General features: G+C 36.8%; 2 protein-coding genes across 12 annotated transcripts in view; one reads left to right on the top strand and one right to left on the bottom strand.

Annotated features, from left to right (window-relative positions):
* Window positions 1-16790, bottom strand: part of LOC138706382 (isoaspartyl peptidase/L-asparaginase-like) — a 54766-nt gene that overhangs the window by 30497 nt on the left and 7479 nt on the right. For 3 of the 11 annotated variants that reach the window (XM_069835597.1, XM_069835599.1, XM_069835600.1), the window contains exons 1-2: window positions 7048-7655; window positions 6621-6931 (exon numbers count right to left, since the gene is read on the bottom strand). The exons of 2 other annotated variants lie outside the window; for them this stretch is intronic. In XM_069835597.1, the coding sequence (XP_069691698.1) occupies window positions 6621-6931; window positions 7048-7118 (382 nt within the window). In that variant the 5' untranslated portion in view covers window positions 7119-7655. Of the gene's footprint in view, window positions 1-6620; window positions 6932-7047; window positions 7656-9521; window positions 9670-10001; window positions 10842-16790 lie in introns of those variants that run through there. 6 more of the 11 variants (XM_069835593.1, XM_069835594.1, XM_069835592.1 and 3 more) reach the window with 6 other exon arrangements.
* LOC138705714 (uncharacterized) lies at window positions 5-4649 on the top strand. Its single transcript, XM_069834285.1, has 2 exons — window positions 5-983; window positions 4497-4649. Exons 1-2 carry the CDS (start codon window positions 162-164, stop codon window positions 4647-4649), a joined length of 975 nt encoding a protein of 324 aa, XP_069690386.1. The 5' UTR covers window positions 5-161.

Here is a 16790-nt window from a genome sequence, read left to right as displayed (position 1 = left end):
ACAAACAGTAACTGTGAACACAATAACTTACAGGTTTAAACCAATACTTACGATTTGGTGACAGGGTGTGAAACTAGACATCTTTCTTTTATTTTTTGTGCGAATAACAGAATAACATATAATAGTGAATTCACAGTTAACAATTTGCATTGCCGTAATTAATGTGTTTCAGATATTTATCAACGGGAATGACTTTCAGAACACTTTCCCAGAGCTACAGAATTGGAGAAAGCACTGTTGCCGTTATTGTCAAAGAAGTGTGTGAGGCGCTATGGCAGAAACTGCAACTAGTTTATCTCCCTAAACCAAACAAGAAAATATGGCTGGAAAAAGCAGAAGAATTCATGGAACTATGGCAGTTTCCATACTGTATAGGAAACATCGACGGAAAACATGTCGTCATCTGGGAACCAGTGAACAGCGGCTCTCATTTTTTTAATTATAAAAAACAGTTTTCTGTTGTTCTATTGGCACTTGTAGACGCCAAAAACAAATTTTTTGTGATTGACGTTGGTTCTTGTGGAAGGTTCAGTGATGGCAACATTCTTACAAACTCCGCTTTTGGAAGAGCATTAAGAAACCAACAATTAGATCTGCCCCCACCATCCCTTGTAGCTGGAGCATATGAACTCCCTTATGTTATTGTGGGGGATGCAGCATTTCCATTGATGGTAAATTTAATGAAGCCATTCCCAAAACCTCAACTAAACGACATGCAGAAAAAAATATTCAATTATCGGCTTTCTAGAGCTCGGCGACTTGTAGAAAGCGCTTTTGGTATACTTTCCACTAGGTGGAGGGTGTTCCTAAAGCCATTCGAAATAGGAGTTGAAAATGTGGATAAGGTAGTGAAGGCTACTGTGGTATTTCACAATTACCTTAGAAGTCAGAAAAGCCGTGGTTCAGTGAAGCAGGAACTAAGTTACTTCGCCGAAAATGAAGGTCAGATTGAGCCCCAGAATCAGCTGCTTCCTTTACATCTAGTAAGCTCAAATGCGACGAGGCAAGCCTTCCTAATACGAGAAATATTTCTCCATTATTTCAGTTTGTCTGAAGGAGGTGTTCCTTGGCAAAATGATGCCATAAGAAAGGGCGTTTTTGAAGTTCATTGATCCTAGGAGTGCATCAAGGAAGTGCGTGTTTGTTCGTTTTGATGCTATACAATAACTGTCTTAATAATTTTATGAATCAGTGTCATGTTATAAAATACCATATAACATGTGAGCTTCATTTATCATACTGAGTAACTGTTACGTTGTGGGTTACGTATTTATTTTCCAGAACACACATATAAAATGTGTTTTTTAAACTGGTAGTTAACGTAACTTTCAATTATAATATGGGTAATAACTCTATGCTATGTTTTGATTAAAATTATATCTATATATTACGTAAACTGGTAATATATATAGATATAATTTCAAATGTTATAATTAATACTATTAAAGTTCATTAAAATAAAATGTAGGCCTACTGATTTTCAGGTCATCTGACATTTGTCTCCATATTTCGTCTTTAAATTTAATATTCTTATAATTCTTATCTCTCGTATCATATAAACAGGGGTGACATCGTACAATTTCAATGAGTTTCTCACTGCAATTATCAGCTATCTTTCAATAAAAACAATAGAATATACTCACCGCCACCTGTGATATTATCTCTTCATCTTTTTCTACATTCAATAGTGAATGAGTATAAATGTCAAATATCTTTGATAAATGTGTCAAGAAAATTCACTGAGCTACTGATTAAAGCGAGAAACTCGCGCGAGGTTTTTGCCTTGAAAGAGAATCTCTTCCATTGTGTGGACGTCTATTTGAATCCAGGTTATCAATCTTTGAATTTTCTCGCAACACATTTCTCGCTAGCGAAAACTCTTCAAGTGTGTTACAGGCCTAAATCAGTTAAACTGAAGTGGATAAACCTAGTGTTTCGTCAAAAATTTTACTTACGTCTTAGTAACAATCTAAAATATAGAACTTATGTATATGCCAAATTTAAAACACTTGAGCTATTCCTAGAAGGAAAAAGCTTGTAACTTGAGTAGAACATGACCCACCATGCTTTTAGTTTTTTTCGTTACAGTAGTGTATAATTATCGAAGTGTGAATGTGAGGCCAGAAGCCATCTGGTCGGTCTGTGTCCTTCAAGGGCTGTGGTGCCATGGATTATTATTATTCTCCGAGTGGATGCCGGGGGAGAATAGCTCCACCAGGAGTTCATGCGGATCATAAGAGGCGATCAAATGAACACCCGGTGCCTGGGGGTATAACTGTGCCGTCCTGTCAGCGGGGGATATAAATACATGGAATCAGTCCTCCAGGTCAGGGGTTGGGCGTGGGGTTGATAGCCCCACCTCATAAAAAACATACCATTATGAAACCCAAAGTAAGAAAAGTCAAACGGATCTTTTGGCAACAGAAACTGGCTAATGAACACAGTACACGATCAAGGATAAGATTTAAAAATGAGCTGAGTATAGGTACTGGAAATGTAACGTCCTTATATAGAGCAGGAGCACTTAAAATGCTAATAGATCAGATTAACCATTACAGAATAGGCAATGTGGCTATGCAGGAGGTACAATGGATGGAAAAAGGGATAATAGAAAAAAAATAATTGTACAGTATGTTACAGCTGCGACCCTAAGAATCATAATCTGGGCATTGGTTTTATAATTGCAAAGAAATATAAACATGCTATTATTGATTTTCAACCTATTAGTCCCAGAATTTGCACTCTGAGAGTGAAAGGGAAATTTTTCAATTTTAGCATCATTAACATTCATGCACCAATGGAAACTTCAGACAACAAACAAAAAGATGATTTCTATGATGTTATAGAAAGGGTTTATGACGGCTGCGCCAAACATGATATTAAAATCATCATAGGAGACTCTAATGCTCAGATAGGTCAAGAAGAAGAATATTACCCAACCATTGGAACGCACAGCCTCCATGAAGCTACAAACGAAAACGGATTCAGGCTAACACAATTCGCAGCCTCACATGATTTAGTCATAGGATCAACCTTTTATCCGCACAAGAATATACATAAACCCACATGGAGGTCACCTGATGGTCAAACCTTTAACCAGATCGATCATCTTTTAATTGATAAAAGACATAGTTCAGATCTTATGGACATCAGGACATTTCGAGGTGCTAATATAGACTCCAACCATTTTCTTGTAATTGCACGTTTAAGAGCCAGAATATCGAATAAGAAGAAATGCAAATAAAGAATAGATTAAACCAGTTTGTGTCAACAGAAGATGGAATTGACAAACAGTGAGGAGATTACAGAAATATCATTCATTCGGCAGCAGCAGAGACATTGGGTGAACAAGTACCTCAACTTAGAAAAACAGGGTTTGATGAGGAATGTGAAGTTGTCACGAAGGAGAAGAACATGGCCTACAAGAAAATGCAACAAAACTGTGGAACACAGAAGTTGGTGGAGGAATATACGGAGAAAAGAAGAGTTGAAAAGTCCGTCCACAAGAGAAAGAAGAAAGAATGCATTAATGCAGAGTTAGATAAACTAGAACTTCTGAAGAGTCAAAACAATTTCAGAAGATTTTATAAGGACATCAACATGGATAGAAAGCAGTTCAAGCCAAGAACAACGCTATGTAGACATGAGGACAAATCTATGATTGGCAATGAGGAGATATATTGGAGAGATGGCGAAGACATTTTAATGACCTGTTGAACGGGAATAATAGTGGAAGAACACCTTACACAGATACGGGCCAGCTAACCTCAGATATAAGGAATACTTGGAATCATACCCAATCAACTTAGAGGAAGTAATCATGGCAGTGGAAAAGCTCAAAAACAACAAAGCATTTGGCTCAGATAATATCCCACCAGAATTACTAAAGAATGGCGGTGGTAAACTCTCAGTATGCCTCTTCCCAAATATTGGAAAAGGAAGTAATCCCAAAGCAGTTGCATGGGAATTATCTGCCCATTACATAAGCTAGGAGATCAGATGTTCCAATTATAGAGGAATAACATTGCTAAACGCTGCCTACAAACTTCTCTCCAACATTTTATATCATAGACTTCACCCACATGTGGAAAAACAGCTTGGAGATTATCCATCTGAATTTTGCCCTGGAAAGTCAACTATTAACCATATTTTTACCCTATGGCAAATTTTAGAAAAAATGAGAGGATTTAATGTTACGACTCATTTACTTTTTATAGATTTTGAATGTGCATACGGCAGTATCAATAAAAAGAAATTATATTGTTCAATGGAAGAATTAAACATTCCATCAAAACTGACCAATATGGTGAAGCTAATGACAAAGTACAGAGAATAAGGTTAAAATACAGTCACATATGTCAAGAGAATTTTTAACATATAATGAAGTTCGCCAAGGGGATGCATTGGCATGTCTTCTTTTTAATAATGCTTTAGAAAATGTGATTCGGAAGTCTGGAGTACAAGTCAGAAGTAATATTTTTTATAAATCAACACAGGTAATGGCATTTGCGGATGACATAGTCATCATCGGTAGATCCTTAAAATATGTGGAAGAAGCATTTCTTGCTCTTGAAAAATCAGGTAAAGAAATGGGAATGGTTATCAACGAGGGACAGACCAAGTACATGGTGGCAACTGGTGGAAATTAGGTGGTAAAGCAGATAGTATACAGATAGAGAATTATAAATTGGAAAGGGTTTACAAATTTAAATACCTTGGTTACAATACAATAACATGTCTAAGGAAATCTCAAATAGGTAGGTATGTGGGAATAGAGCTTATTTCGGACTAAAGAAATATTCTAAATCACATACTCTTACACAGAAAACAAAAACCACCTTATACAAAACCCTTGTGAGATCAACCCTGATATAAGCTTCAGAAACATGGACCATTTCTAAGAATGACGAGAGAAGACTTGACATTTTTGGAAGAATATATGGTCCAGTTTTTGAGAATGAATTATGGAGAAAAAGATATAATGGGGAATTATTTAACATATTTAAAGAGGCCAATATAATAAATAAAACCAATAGATTGAGGTGGGTGGGACATGTAATGAGAATGGATGCATCGGAACCTTGTAAAAGAATTATTCTCACAAACCCCGGAGGTGAAAGGAGACGAGGACGACCACATCTGCGATGGACTGATGGAGTGGTGAAGGATCTTGTAAGATTGGGATACAGGAATTGAAGGACTATTGCACAGGACAGAGACAGATGGCAACGCCTACTGAGGGAGGCCAGGCTCATAGTGCCGATGATGGTGATGATGATGAGGATTATTATTATTATTATTATTAGTGTATAAATTGTATCTTTCATGTCCCTTCGGTCAAAATACTAATAACAATATAGTCTACCTGAGAGTTTTGCAAAATTTTGGATGCCAGTGCCAAAATGCAATTTTAATCTTTTATTGCTATTAGGTTTTAACTGGGTTTGAAACAGAATTGTAGTGGTTTTATCCATATTTAGTTTAAGTCCATTACTAGTGAACCATTTAGTTCGTTTATCGTCTGTCTTCGAAATAGGTCTATTTTTTTTATAAGCTACAGCTCAACGTCTTTTTCTATAATCTGTAAGTACACAAGGAGCACTAATAAAGGATATTACACAATTTTGTGCATTAAGAAAGCACTCAAAACATACAAGTTTTTTTTTTTTTTTTTTTCCAGAAAATACTGTAATTATATTAACTTAATTACATATTAAATGAAAGGAAAAACACTTTTCAATAATTATAAATAGACCTATAATAGAGCTAGAGAGACAGTATGTATGAGCGTTTCTTGTGATGTTGAGATCTGCACTTTCTGAAATAAAACAACAAAGAATATTTTCCTTAAGTGAAAACCAATATACTGTATATCCAATAGTTCCAATAGTTTTGATTACTAGTAATTCTGTTCAATCTCATAGCTGTTTCTCCAGAAAAGCTACACCAAGGAAGACACAATTTTCTTTTATTTTACAGACTTCTGTGAGATGTATATAGCGATAAACACTTGGTATAATTATTAACACGTGGCTTAATTTGCAGCAACAAATACTTATAATATATAAATTGCTTTACCTGCATATTCTAATGCACTGTAAATCTTTACAATAACGTTACCAAAGCAAGGACTCCCACCAAAAACACTATGGGATAGCTTAGAAGAGAGGGAATTTGGATGGGATAGTGACGCTCCTATACAATTGTAATTATATACAAGGCATACCAAAAGTCTAAACTAACCAATCACTGATTCGACCTTACGAAAACTCGCCTTTTCTGTGATCTGTATGGAAACGAACGGAAATGAGATATATTGCCCTTCCCCACCACCTACTCGTTCCACTCAACGGAGCAATCCTGCCTGCCCACACCTCTCTGTCGGACCTCACATTCACAGCAAATTTCCAGCTTTATTTCTGTGCCGAATTGTTGTCAGCACCCAATTTTTATTTTGTTTGCGGTACTTGTGGTTCGACTAGAAGTCAAGTACATAAGTACATCTGTTCCTCAACGTGGTAACGTAATTGTAAATACAAATCTTAAAACCACATGTCAGTCACTACATATATCACAGAAGTCAGTAAAGCTTTTCTGGCGAATTACCACATCATATTTACCTGAAGAATTCAACTCCATATTTGTGGGTACAGACTCTGGTACTAGTGTTGTAGTCCTAACATCGACAGGTACCATATTTTGCCGTTCCTTTGGCGAAGGTCTAATGTGTTGTTTTTCCTGAAGATGAGTAGGAAAATCAAAAATTGTAGGTACTGCGGTGGACAGAATGCGTCTTCTATTGGAGTTGTGCACTATATATTTATCTTCAAAGTGTCGTGAACACAAAAAGCTATGCTCGGAGGGACACCATTTGTCTCGTTTCATATTTATTATCCACTGTTTCAACAGTTCCTTTTTTTTCAAAGGGAATCTGCAAGAAAAGAAAAATATTGTACACACGGTATGGTATGCCAGGCCTTGTTACACATTTCCGCATGAAAAAAATGCGAATTATCAAAACTATGGACTTAACTTCATAAAATTTACCTGAAATATGATATATCATCTGTCCTTTTTCTTCTGCTATTGCAGTTATATGCAGCACACACAAGAGGCATAGGCCTATTTTATTTTTGTTTTTTCGTAGCTCCTATCTCCGTATACACAACGTTGCAGGCAGACGAATTTATACAATGGAACCGGAAGGCGCTTATGCCGCTTGTTCCATTTCTGCCGTATTTCGCGGCGATACCGTTAAAAGCGCTTTACAAGGCAACTTGGCCACTTTATAACCTCTTCCAACTCGTTGAAGTTCTCAGTAATATATTATGGCAACCCTGGAAGATTTTTTTATATAATATACAAAACAATCTAGTGTTGTAGTAAACCCAATTTCACGTTATGAGTAATCGGAAAAAGACCCAAGGATCGCCTCTGATTGTACTACTTTAACCTATATACGATGAAGACAAATGAAGCGAAGTTTCACGCTTTACTTTTTCCGGATTATTAATTTTTGTTTAAGTAATCTTCCAGATCGCTCCGCAAATTGGCTCGATGGTCTTATTTGTAGGACATAATATTTCACAGCTCTACCACCAAATATCACAACCACTTTCTGTCAAGGCTCACGATAAAAAAAAAATGAAGCAAATAAATAGCATTATAGCAATCACATGTGAGTCAATTGAGAGACTAAAATATTTTATTGAGGCACTGCCAAAATGAAACACCTAATCGCCTAATGAAAATAAAAAACTTGAATTGCTTTTGACTGTCGTAATGCTTCATGTAATTGAAATCGCAACGTGAAATTAGGAAATTTCATAGTGAAAGCATGTTCTAATTTTAATTATCCGTATCATGCTAGAGAAAATGTATTAATATTTTTTTGCATTCATCCAAGGTTAGTTTGCGTATTTTGTTTCTATAGGTTGGCAGTGCAATATGAATAGTCTTTCAATTGACTTAATGTTTTCTAGTGGCGGCTTCATTTTTTCGCCCCTATTTTTTTTTAAGATGGGAAATGCCAGTTAAGCGGCCGAGCTTGGAACTACATTGCTATGTTGCGGACTACTGGTATTGACCTTATTTTGTTCTGTGAGATTGACGTTTGATGGTTGACGTTAAAACATTAATTGACATTGCTAACATTGTGTGCACAATAAATGTCGCCAAGAGAGCTATTGAGCACTCACCACGTGGGAAATGTAACTTTGGCAACTCAATCGTTGTTAGTATTGTTACCTTCGAGCATTAAAACCATCGTCTATACTTGTTTTTTTGAAAGCTAGGACAGGACAGGAGTGTTGCGATCGGAAAAACAACATAGCGTGGTCGGCCTGTTGCTATGGTAAAAATGGTTGAGTTGCCAAACTTACCGTTCCCACGTGTCGAGTGCTTAATCGCTCTCTTGGCGACATTTATTGTGCACACAATGTTAGCATTGGTACGTTTCGTCTTTGATTCTCTGTCTTTTTTTGTATTGTTTTCTTACCTTCGCGTCAATTGTCAATGAATGTTTTTTAACGTCAGCCATCTTAACGTCAATTGCTAGCTTCCATCAGCTGGCAGCATGGTAGTCCATATTGGCAACATAGCAGTGTAGTTCCAAGCTCGGCCGCTTAACTGTCATGTCCCATCTTTCAAATTAGTATATAGTCACGAAGCTCAATAGGTAGAGAATATGCATCCATAGATAATTGCTAGCCACTAGGATCGCTACTATCGCCTCATCACAGACAATACGAAATACTATCGGCACAATTGATTGTTCCTAGTACCCTCACAACTCGAGCTTCGTGACTGTATATACTTGACTGTGGTAATACGTTTATGTTCGAAGGTTGTTACCATAGCAACAGACCTACCACGCTATGTGACATTCAGTTGTTTTTCCGTTCGGAGCGCTAGTCATGTTCCACCTTTGTATATAGCTTGTTAGTTATAGACTATATAGAATGGCTAGATGATATGGATAATTAGCCAGTCAGTGTATTTTGGAGAGTACTGCATTCTCGGTGGCGGCACAAAAGCGTATGAAGTAATGCTATATAGAACGAAGGCAATTTAAGGCGTTATCATACATGTTGTGATTTATTAAATATAGGAGACATGGATTAATAAACAGTATTGTCATAGTGAAATGACTCATTAGAGGTGATCTACTTGGTTATTTGTTTTGTCCGTTTTAATAGGATTGAAATCATCAATTTTCTATTGCAGTTCTCATACCAACACTTCGATTGTTACATTTAGCAGACTGTTGTGCATTTGCTGTAACAGACAATTTTCTCAACAATAAATACATTCTAGCCCTAAAATACAGTGATAAGACTTTTTCAAAAATATGACAAGTTGAAGTATTAATGAATAAAGACGTCAAAGTCTTTAGTGTCAACTCATTTTCTACTAACGTTTCACGTTGATTGTTAATAAAGAAGCTTTATTATTCTTTCGATGTTTTGTATATTGTTGCTAAACATAAGTGATTAGAACATAGTTTGTAAAAATCCACTTACTTTCAGATTCATTCACTATTCTTTTTGCTGGCTCGTTTCGTGGTTTTGGAATCTTCTTGTGTGAAAATATTGTAGGAACTGCGTCCCAGCGTAACAACCTCCTTCCGTCAGCTCGATTATTTTCAAACATATCATATGTGAAATGTTTCTGTAATCACAAATTACAGTGTTTCCAATTGTAAATTACAGCGGTCATAAATTGCAACACGTACAAATAAAAATATGTACCGTCGCGAGGGGTGACTTTGTGCCATGAGGATGACTTTGTGCCATTCGCGAAAATCATATGGAAGTATTCTTTAAAACCGTGACAAGGTTTTAAAGTCTACTTCCTTACGATTAGTAGTCTTTAAAACCTTGTGACGGTTTTAAAGATTACTTCCTTACGTTTTTTTTAAATGAAATTCGCGAGTGGCACAAAGTCACCCTTCTGGCACAAAGTCACCCCGCGCGACGGTACTCGAATGTAGTAGCACTTACCTCGCATACATATGCACGCTCCGGAAGGCAACCTTTTCTTTTGATGTTGTTTATCCATTTCCTTCTTCTCTCTTTATTTCTGTCTCCCTGAGGCAGCTTAAACAGTCTGACATTTTTTTCTGACCTTTGAGAGCAGTTGGCTACACAACAACACGGCATTCTAATGCAATGTCACACTAGAAACCTGCGTTCCTGTATGTCTTGCTTAGCACTGAGTCTTCCCTGGAGTACATATGGCCGCCGCGTCAGCATTTGTCAGATCGAAAGAATGCGGTCCTCTCCAATATAGCCTACACTGACTCTGATATCTAGCGGTGAAACAGCAAACTATACCCTCCAAAGAGCCATATCACAGTCTACAGTCACGAAGCTCAATACGTAGGGAATATGCATCCATAGGTAGTTGCTAACCACTAGGATCGCTACTATCGCCTCATCACAGACAATGCGAAATAGTACCGGCACAATCTATTGTTCCTAGTTCCCTCCACAACCAAGATGAGTAGAATTCTACTCCTCTTGCTCACAACCAACGAGTTAGAAAGAGAAGAATATAGAGCGGCCATTGCGCCGCCATGTTTGAAGAAAATTGAACGACTGTCTGCCATTAACGTATGGGCCCAAACCAAGTGGGCGTGGCGATAAGTAACGTTGGAATCGTCAGCTGTCAAAATTTCGTTTGCATAAATCAGTTAAACTGAAGTGGAAAAACCTAGTATATCGTCAAATACGCGCTAGTAACTTAATCTAAAGTAAAGAACTTATGTACGCTAAATTTTAAACACTTGAGCTATTCCTAGAAGGAAAGGTTAAAAGAATAACCTAAGCAAAATTGTCATGTACGTATGACAAGAAGTTCTAGCAAATATACTCAACAAAATGTGAAACGTCTGGAAATAGATTGTTGTGGAGGTCCAGAAGTTTCGCGACGTAGAACATTCTAGACGATCGTAGTAAATAAATAACACCGTGAGTGAGTCTTCGGAAATCAGTCGACACGTGAGCCTTCGAGCGAGCAAGGAAGCCAGCCTTCGAGACCGGGTTCGACGTGAGGAAGACCGCGACTGGGAAGACCGGAGTTCAATGTGCAGTGAACTTGAGTGAGATTGTAATTGTGGGAGTATCCAGGCGAGTGCGACGTATCCGGTGGCTTGGGTTCTATGTGTAGTGAACTGTATCTGGAAGGCTTGGGTTCGACGTACAGTAAACTTAACTGAATGAGCTAGAAGAACTTAAAGGTAGAAATAAAAGTCACATTGTTGGAATAAAAGTTACAATACCATAAGATATAGAATGAAAGTAGGCCCTAACTGTAGTAAACAATCTTTACCTCCAAGCTTGTAACTTGGGTAAAACATGACCAAACACGCTTTCAATTTTCTTTTTTGTTACTGGTACAGTAGTGCATAATTATCGAAATGTGAATGGGAGGCCAACAGCCGGCTGGTCTGGGGCTGTGGCACCACAGATTATTATTATTATTATTATTATTATTATTATTATTATTATTATTATTATTAGTAGTAGTAGTAATAGTAGTAGTAGTAGTAGTAGTAATAGTAGTAGCAGTTGCGGCTCGTGAACTTGTGGATTGGGGGAGCTGCAGTAGATTTTGGTACATACAAATTTCACTTCTTGATATCATTACTAATAAGTATAGGACAAAAAATAAATGCTCTACATATCGAAAAATCAAAACTTCCTGACTTAGTTGGGAGATGTCTGTGGCATCATTTGTCATAATTGCTAAAAAAAAAAAAACTAATAACATCGATTTCAATCTGAATTTCAAATCGGCAGACACTCAACATGCAATCTCTCAGTTCACCCTGAATTGTTTTAGAATTACCTTTAAACAGTGGCATGTTCCAAATGATTTTTGAGAGACTAGTTTAGATTACTCACGAAATACACCAGAGTTCTTCGATCGTTTTTTCATCATGTCCCCTAAGGGGAAGTTCATATTGGCTACAAAATTTGATACAATCAATATTTTTTAAAATATTTTCACGATTTTTTCTCATTTCTTGATTATGTTTGAGAATGTTTGTTCTGTTCGCTTCACTTAGTTGCGCAGCAATATTAGTTTTTCCTAACATAGCCAATGAAACAACATTTTTCAGAGGAGATTGCGAAGATTCGTGCTTTTTAGGGGCAATTGTCCTAAATCTGTCACACCACTCCTAGTCCATGCAGTATCACCACCGAAGAGGAGGCAAGAAAAACAAAACATGGCATTTTTTTTTTTGTTCACATCCATGTAACCACAAATTCTTAGCGTAAATTTCATTGTTATACTTCCTTACATACATGCACTATTTCGGCTGGATGAAGCTTGAGTAAAATTTAAGTCGGGTAACGGACGAAACCAACCTTATTAGGACCTTTACTAATATATCCAAGAACTTTACGTTCCAATAAGGTCAAGAAAGCAACCGCGAGGGAAAGTTGAGAAAAATAAAATTAATATTCTGTAATTCACACACACTCATGCTTGCACATTTGCACTGGTTAAGTTAGGGTACTAAGACGTCACACCAAAGCAACACTCATATATACTGATGGTCAATAATGTTCTAAAACTGGAAAAGAAGTCTCTTTCGTATTTTACATGCTATATCAAAAGGTTTCTACTCGTGCAATCATTTTGAGTTAAGGCAAATCCTAAGGTTTTACTGGAGGCTGGATATATACGTAATAATAAAGCAAAAAAGAATATTAATTTCGTTATATTAACTCGATAAGATTCTACAACAATAAGTATGTGAAGAGAAAATGAAAATGTTGTCATTAAGTTTCAAGGGAATAGAGAATCCATTTGACGTAGCATTACAATATAGCGGTGTGGGAGGGGAGGAAAGATCTTAACTTGTCGCCTGGCTCTGCAAGCCACTGCAACGAAAAATGGGTTTTAAACAGCGGCAGTTTCCCTCTGCTTCCCTTCACCTCTCTACCCCCTGACCAAGCAAGACACACTCTCTATGAGCTGTCCCACCCTGCAGATCCCAGGACGACTTTGAATGCAGTGTCAATTCCAGTACAGTCGACGAGCAAAAAAATTATGCATAAGATAATAGTACATATTCCCGGCCAGTTGAAATATAAAGCAATTTACCAATAAAAGCTGTAACAATTCTTCTACAAATTAAAACAAATATTATTATTATTTTCCTGTCAAAGCAGGGGGTGCTGCAGCTCCGCAGCTCTTATGGACAGGCCGCCCTTGAGTAGTAGTAGTAGTAGTGTATAATTGAGCACACACGTGCAATAATGGGGTAGCCTAAGTACTGTAGTTACGAAATACATTCATACTTACCCCATTATTGCACGTGGGTGCTCAATTATGTTCTTTCATGTCTTCCAGTGAAAATACTAACAACAATACGGCCTACCCAACAGTTCTGCGGAATTTTGGATGCGAGTGTCGAAATACAATTTTAATATTTTATTGCTATTAGTTTTTTCTGGTTTTGAAACGGATTTGTAGCATACTCGTTTTATCCGTATTTAGTTTAAGTCCATTACTAGTGGATCATTTATTTGGTTTATTGTTTGTCTTCGAAATAGGCCTACTTTTTATAAGCTACAGCACATCGTCCTCTTCTACCAGGTCATCATTTTGTTTTTACTAACATTTCTAATACATTAGTCTGGCTATACCTTTGGATTAACGGTTGAGAACCGCAAACACTATGTTATCCCCTTCCACGACCGGAGTTTGATGATGCAAGAATAAAATACAAAGAAATCACTTTACTAGGTATAGGAGGGAAGAAAAGTAGTGCATCCATTTACGTAAACTAAGAAGTAATACGATTTTCAGTTTGATAATTTTCGTTAGGTTTTTATTTACCCAAAATACAGTATAGTATTAACAATAAGTGTTTTTTTTCTCACTAACTGAACTATCCAGGCGGATGTATTCATTATGCAGTGTAAGTACCGGTATAGTACACTGTCTAAGCATATTAGCATACAATATGGGGAGTGCATTTAAATTGAAAAATAATCAAAATCTAGATATTTAAACAAATTGTTGAAAATGATGGCCGTTCATTTCGAAACAGGCTTCAGTTCTTTTGTGTTCATATTATCGAAAACGTTTTTAAGCATATCTTCTCAAATTGAATGTATTGTTTCTGGAATGTAATTCTTTAATTCTTCTATTGTTGTAGGATGTTTAACAAACACAATTGTTTTATAGTAACCTCAAAAGAAATAATGCAAAATATCAGTCGACATGGAGGGGTTAAATCCTGTGCCTCTTGAAATAATTCTGTACCTACTCTATAACAGAGTACCGGTACCTTACGTATTGTAATCACTTCACTTCTGCCGATTTACACAGATAAATTTACTGAGACTGCTGTGTACTGTCCGTCCAAGTAGTTATGTTGCAGGGTTGTAGAAAGGGGGGAAATCACGCGATAGTTATTTAAGGAGACCCATTTATTTAAATTATTTTAAACAGTTGTATAATGTTACGTAGACGTCCGATTTCTGACAGCAAATATTTTCAGAAAAGAGCTGACGGCCCAGCCACTAGCCTTTACAGAGGGGCCAGCAGAAATGGGTGGGAGAAACCGGGAAGCGACGTAACAAAACGGACACAGTACCTGTGCGAAAATATGATTATATAATGAATGCACTTTATTCAGTGAAAAATACGACCATATTTCTGGATCATACTATACTCAGTACTGTAAACTGTGACCATAAGACGACTTTGATTCCATATGTGGCCTTGCTCCTGTGTGGAGCACGGGTAGAAGTTTACTAGTAGAAGGGGTGGGAGGGAAGTACAGTAAAAAACTCAGGTACAATGAAAAATTGAAGTAAAAATAAAATAATGTCCTTGTATAAGCAGTAAGGAAGGACACAAGAAGTGTCGTGAACACAAAAAGCTATGTTCAGAGGGGCACAATTTGTCTAATTTCATATTTATTACCCACTGTTTCACCAGTTCCTTTAAAAAAAAAAGAGAATTTGCAAAGAAAAGAAAAATACTGAAATACTGTAGTACGCACGGTATGTATGCCGGGCTTTGTTACACATTTACGCATGAAAAAAAATGCTGCTAATTAACAAAACTATTGACTTAATTCCATAAAATTTACCTAAAATATGATATACCAGTTGTCTTTTTCCTTTTGATATTGCAGTTATATGCAGCACACACAAAAGGCATGTTTTTTTTTTTTTTTTTTTTTTTTCGTAGATCTACCTCCGTATACACAACGTTGTAAGCAGACGAATTTTTACAATGGTAGGAGTTCATATCTGCTGTGTTTCGCGGTGACACCGCAAAGAGAGCGCTGTACAGAACAACATGGCCGCTCTATATTCTCTTTCTAACTTGTTGCTCACAACTCAAACTTCGTGACTATATACTAGACTGTGGTCATATAATACAAAGAGAAGGGGAGGGATGTCAATATTAACAAAGTTTTCAGGAGAACTAATTGGGGAATGTATACTTGTATCAAGTTTCTATAATTATCAATCTTAATTACTTAACAATAAAAAATATACAAAAACAAGTCCCATAGTATAACTGTTTTAAATATATTTATATAACATTTGTTATAAATTTTTTACAAATACGAACGTTTTCGCTCTCTTGGGGCATCATCAGGCGGTACATAACAATATCAAATATTTTAAAATATCAAATGTAATATGTTGCATATGTTGTGAAAAATGTGTGCACAAATGCAATGAAAACTGTATATGATATTTTTAATCTCTGTTAGCGCCTCTTGAGCTGGGGCTTTTCCTTGTTCTGTGAAATTAGTTTCCTTGGTCTTTAGCAGTTGCTTTTATATGCTTTCCTCTTCTCTGCATAGAGATTTAGATTTGCCTTGGAGATGTCTATTCGTGCTTTGTGCAAGAGTGTGATCGCTTCTCTGTTTGAAGCACTCAGCATCAAATCAAGGTTTGGCTGTCCTTTGCCTCTGGGGAATAAGGGATGATTGTATATAGTTTTCTATTCTTTTCAGAGCAGTATCTAGTTGGCCCTTTTTAAGGAGGGCTGAAACTTTGTCAATTAAGTACTTGTTTTCTGGTTTCCAATTAATTGTGTTCCCTCCAGCTTTCTTGAAACTGTAGATAACTTTATTGCTTTTTTGTTGACTTCTGCTTTATTAGTGTAATTGTTGATTCTGCTGGTAGATGATTTCTAAGAACATTAGCTGGAGAGGAAGAGAGTAGCCTACCGGTACTTCTTGTATGAAAATTCAATCTTGAAGTGTCAGGCTAGTAGCCATACCACTTGCAATGAAAACATTAGTCACTTAGCCAATCACATTGCTCATAACATCTTTCCCAGTCCAATCACAGGATGTTGGAATACTGGCACTGCCAGTCCCTCTTATTGAAATGAATATGAGTGGTAGCCAATTTTGAAGTGAATCAGATGTAGTACCAACACCAGCAATGGCAACTGACTATGTTGCCAACTTCAGAGTTCATATCCCATAAAAAAAAACATTACTATAAATGTAGAAAAATCTAAATCGGGACAAATCAGAACATCTTGGTAAAATCTGGGACAAATTGGTGTCCCGAAATTCCTTCAGAAAAATCGGGGACAGAGGGTCTAAATTCGGGATTGTTCCATGTCATAGAATTACGGCAAGTAAAAGAATCTTGCGCTTGATAAAGGGCTACAGGCAAAATTTATCAGTCATGTCTCACCCACATTGAATTTCGATGCTGAATTTCCTATGCAGTTGGAAGCACGGTTAAAGGTAAATATATCATCTTTACATGCCATGGAGGCTTATGAGG

The sequence above is a fragment of the Periplaneta americana genome, chromosome 9, assembly GCF_040183065.1.
Source record: "Periplaneta americana isolate PAMFEO1 chromosome 9, P.americana_PAMFEO1_priV1, whole genome shotgun sequence".
Lineage (NCBI taxonomy): Eukaryota > Metazoa > Arthropoda > Insecta > Blattodea > Blattidae > Periplaneta > Periplaneta americana.
The sequence above is the reverse complement of the archived record's forward strand: the minus strand, read 5'-3'. Positions and strand labels throughout refer to the sequence as shown.

Excerpts from the sequence above, each read along its gene's own strand:
- LOC138705714 (XM_069834285.1), top strand. The coding sequence starts at position 162 with ATGTGTTTCAGATATTTATCAACGGGAATGACTTTCAGAACACTTTCC. Across the intron at positions 984-4,496 it reads AGCTGCTTCCTTTACATCTA|GTAATGGCATTTGCGGATGA; the intron begins GTAAGCTCAAAT and ends AAATCAACACAG.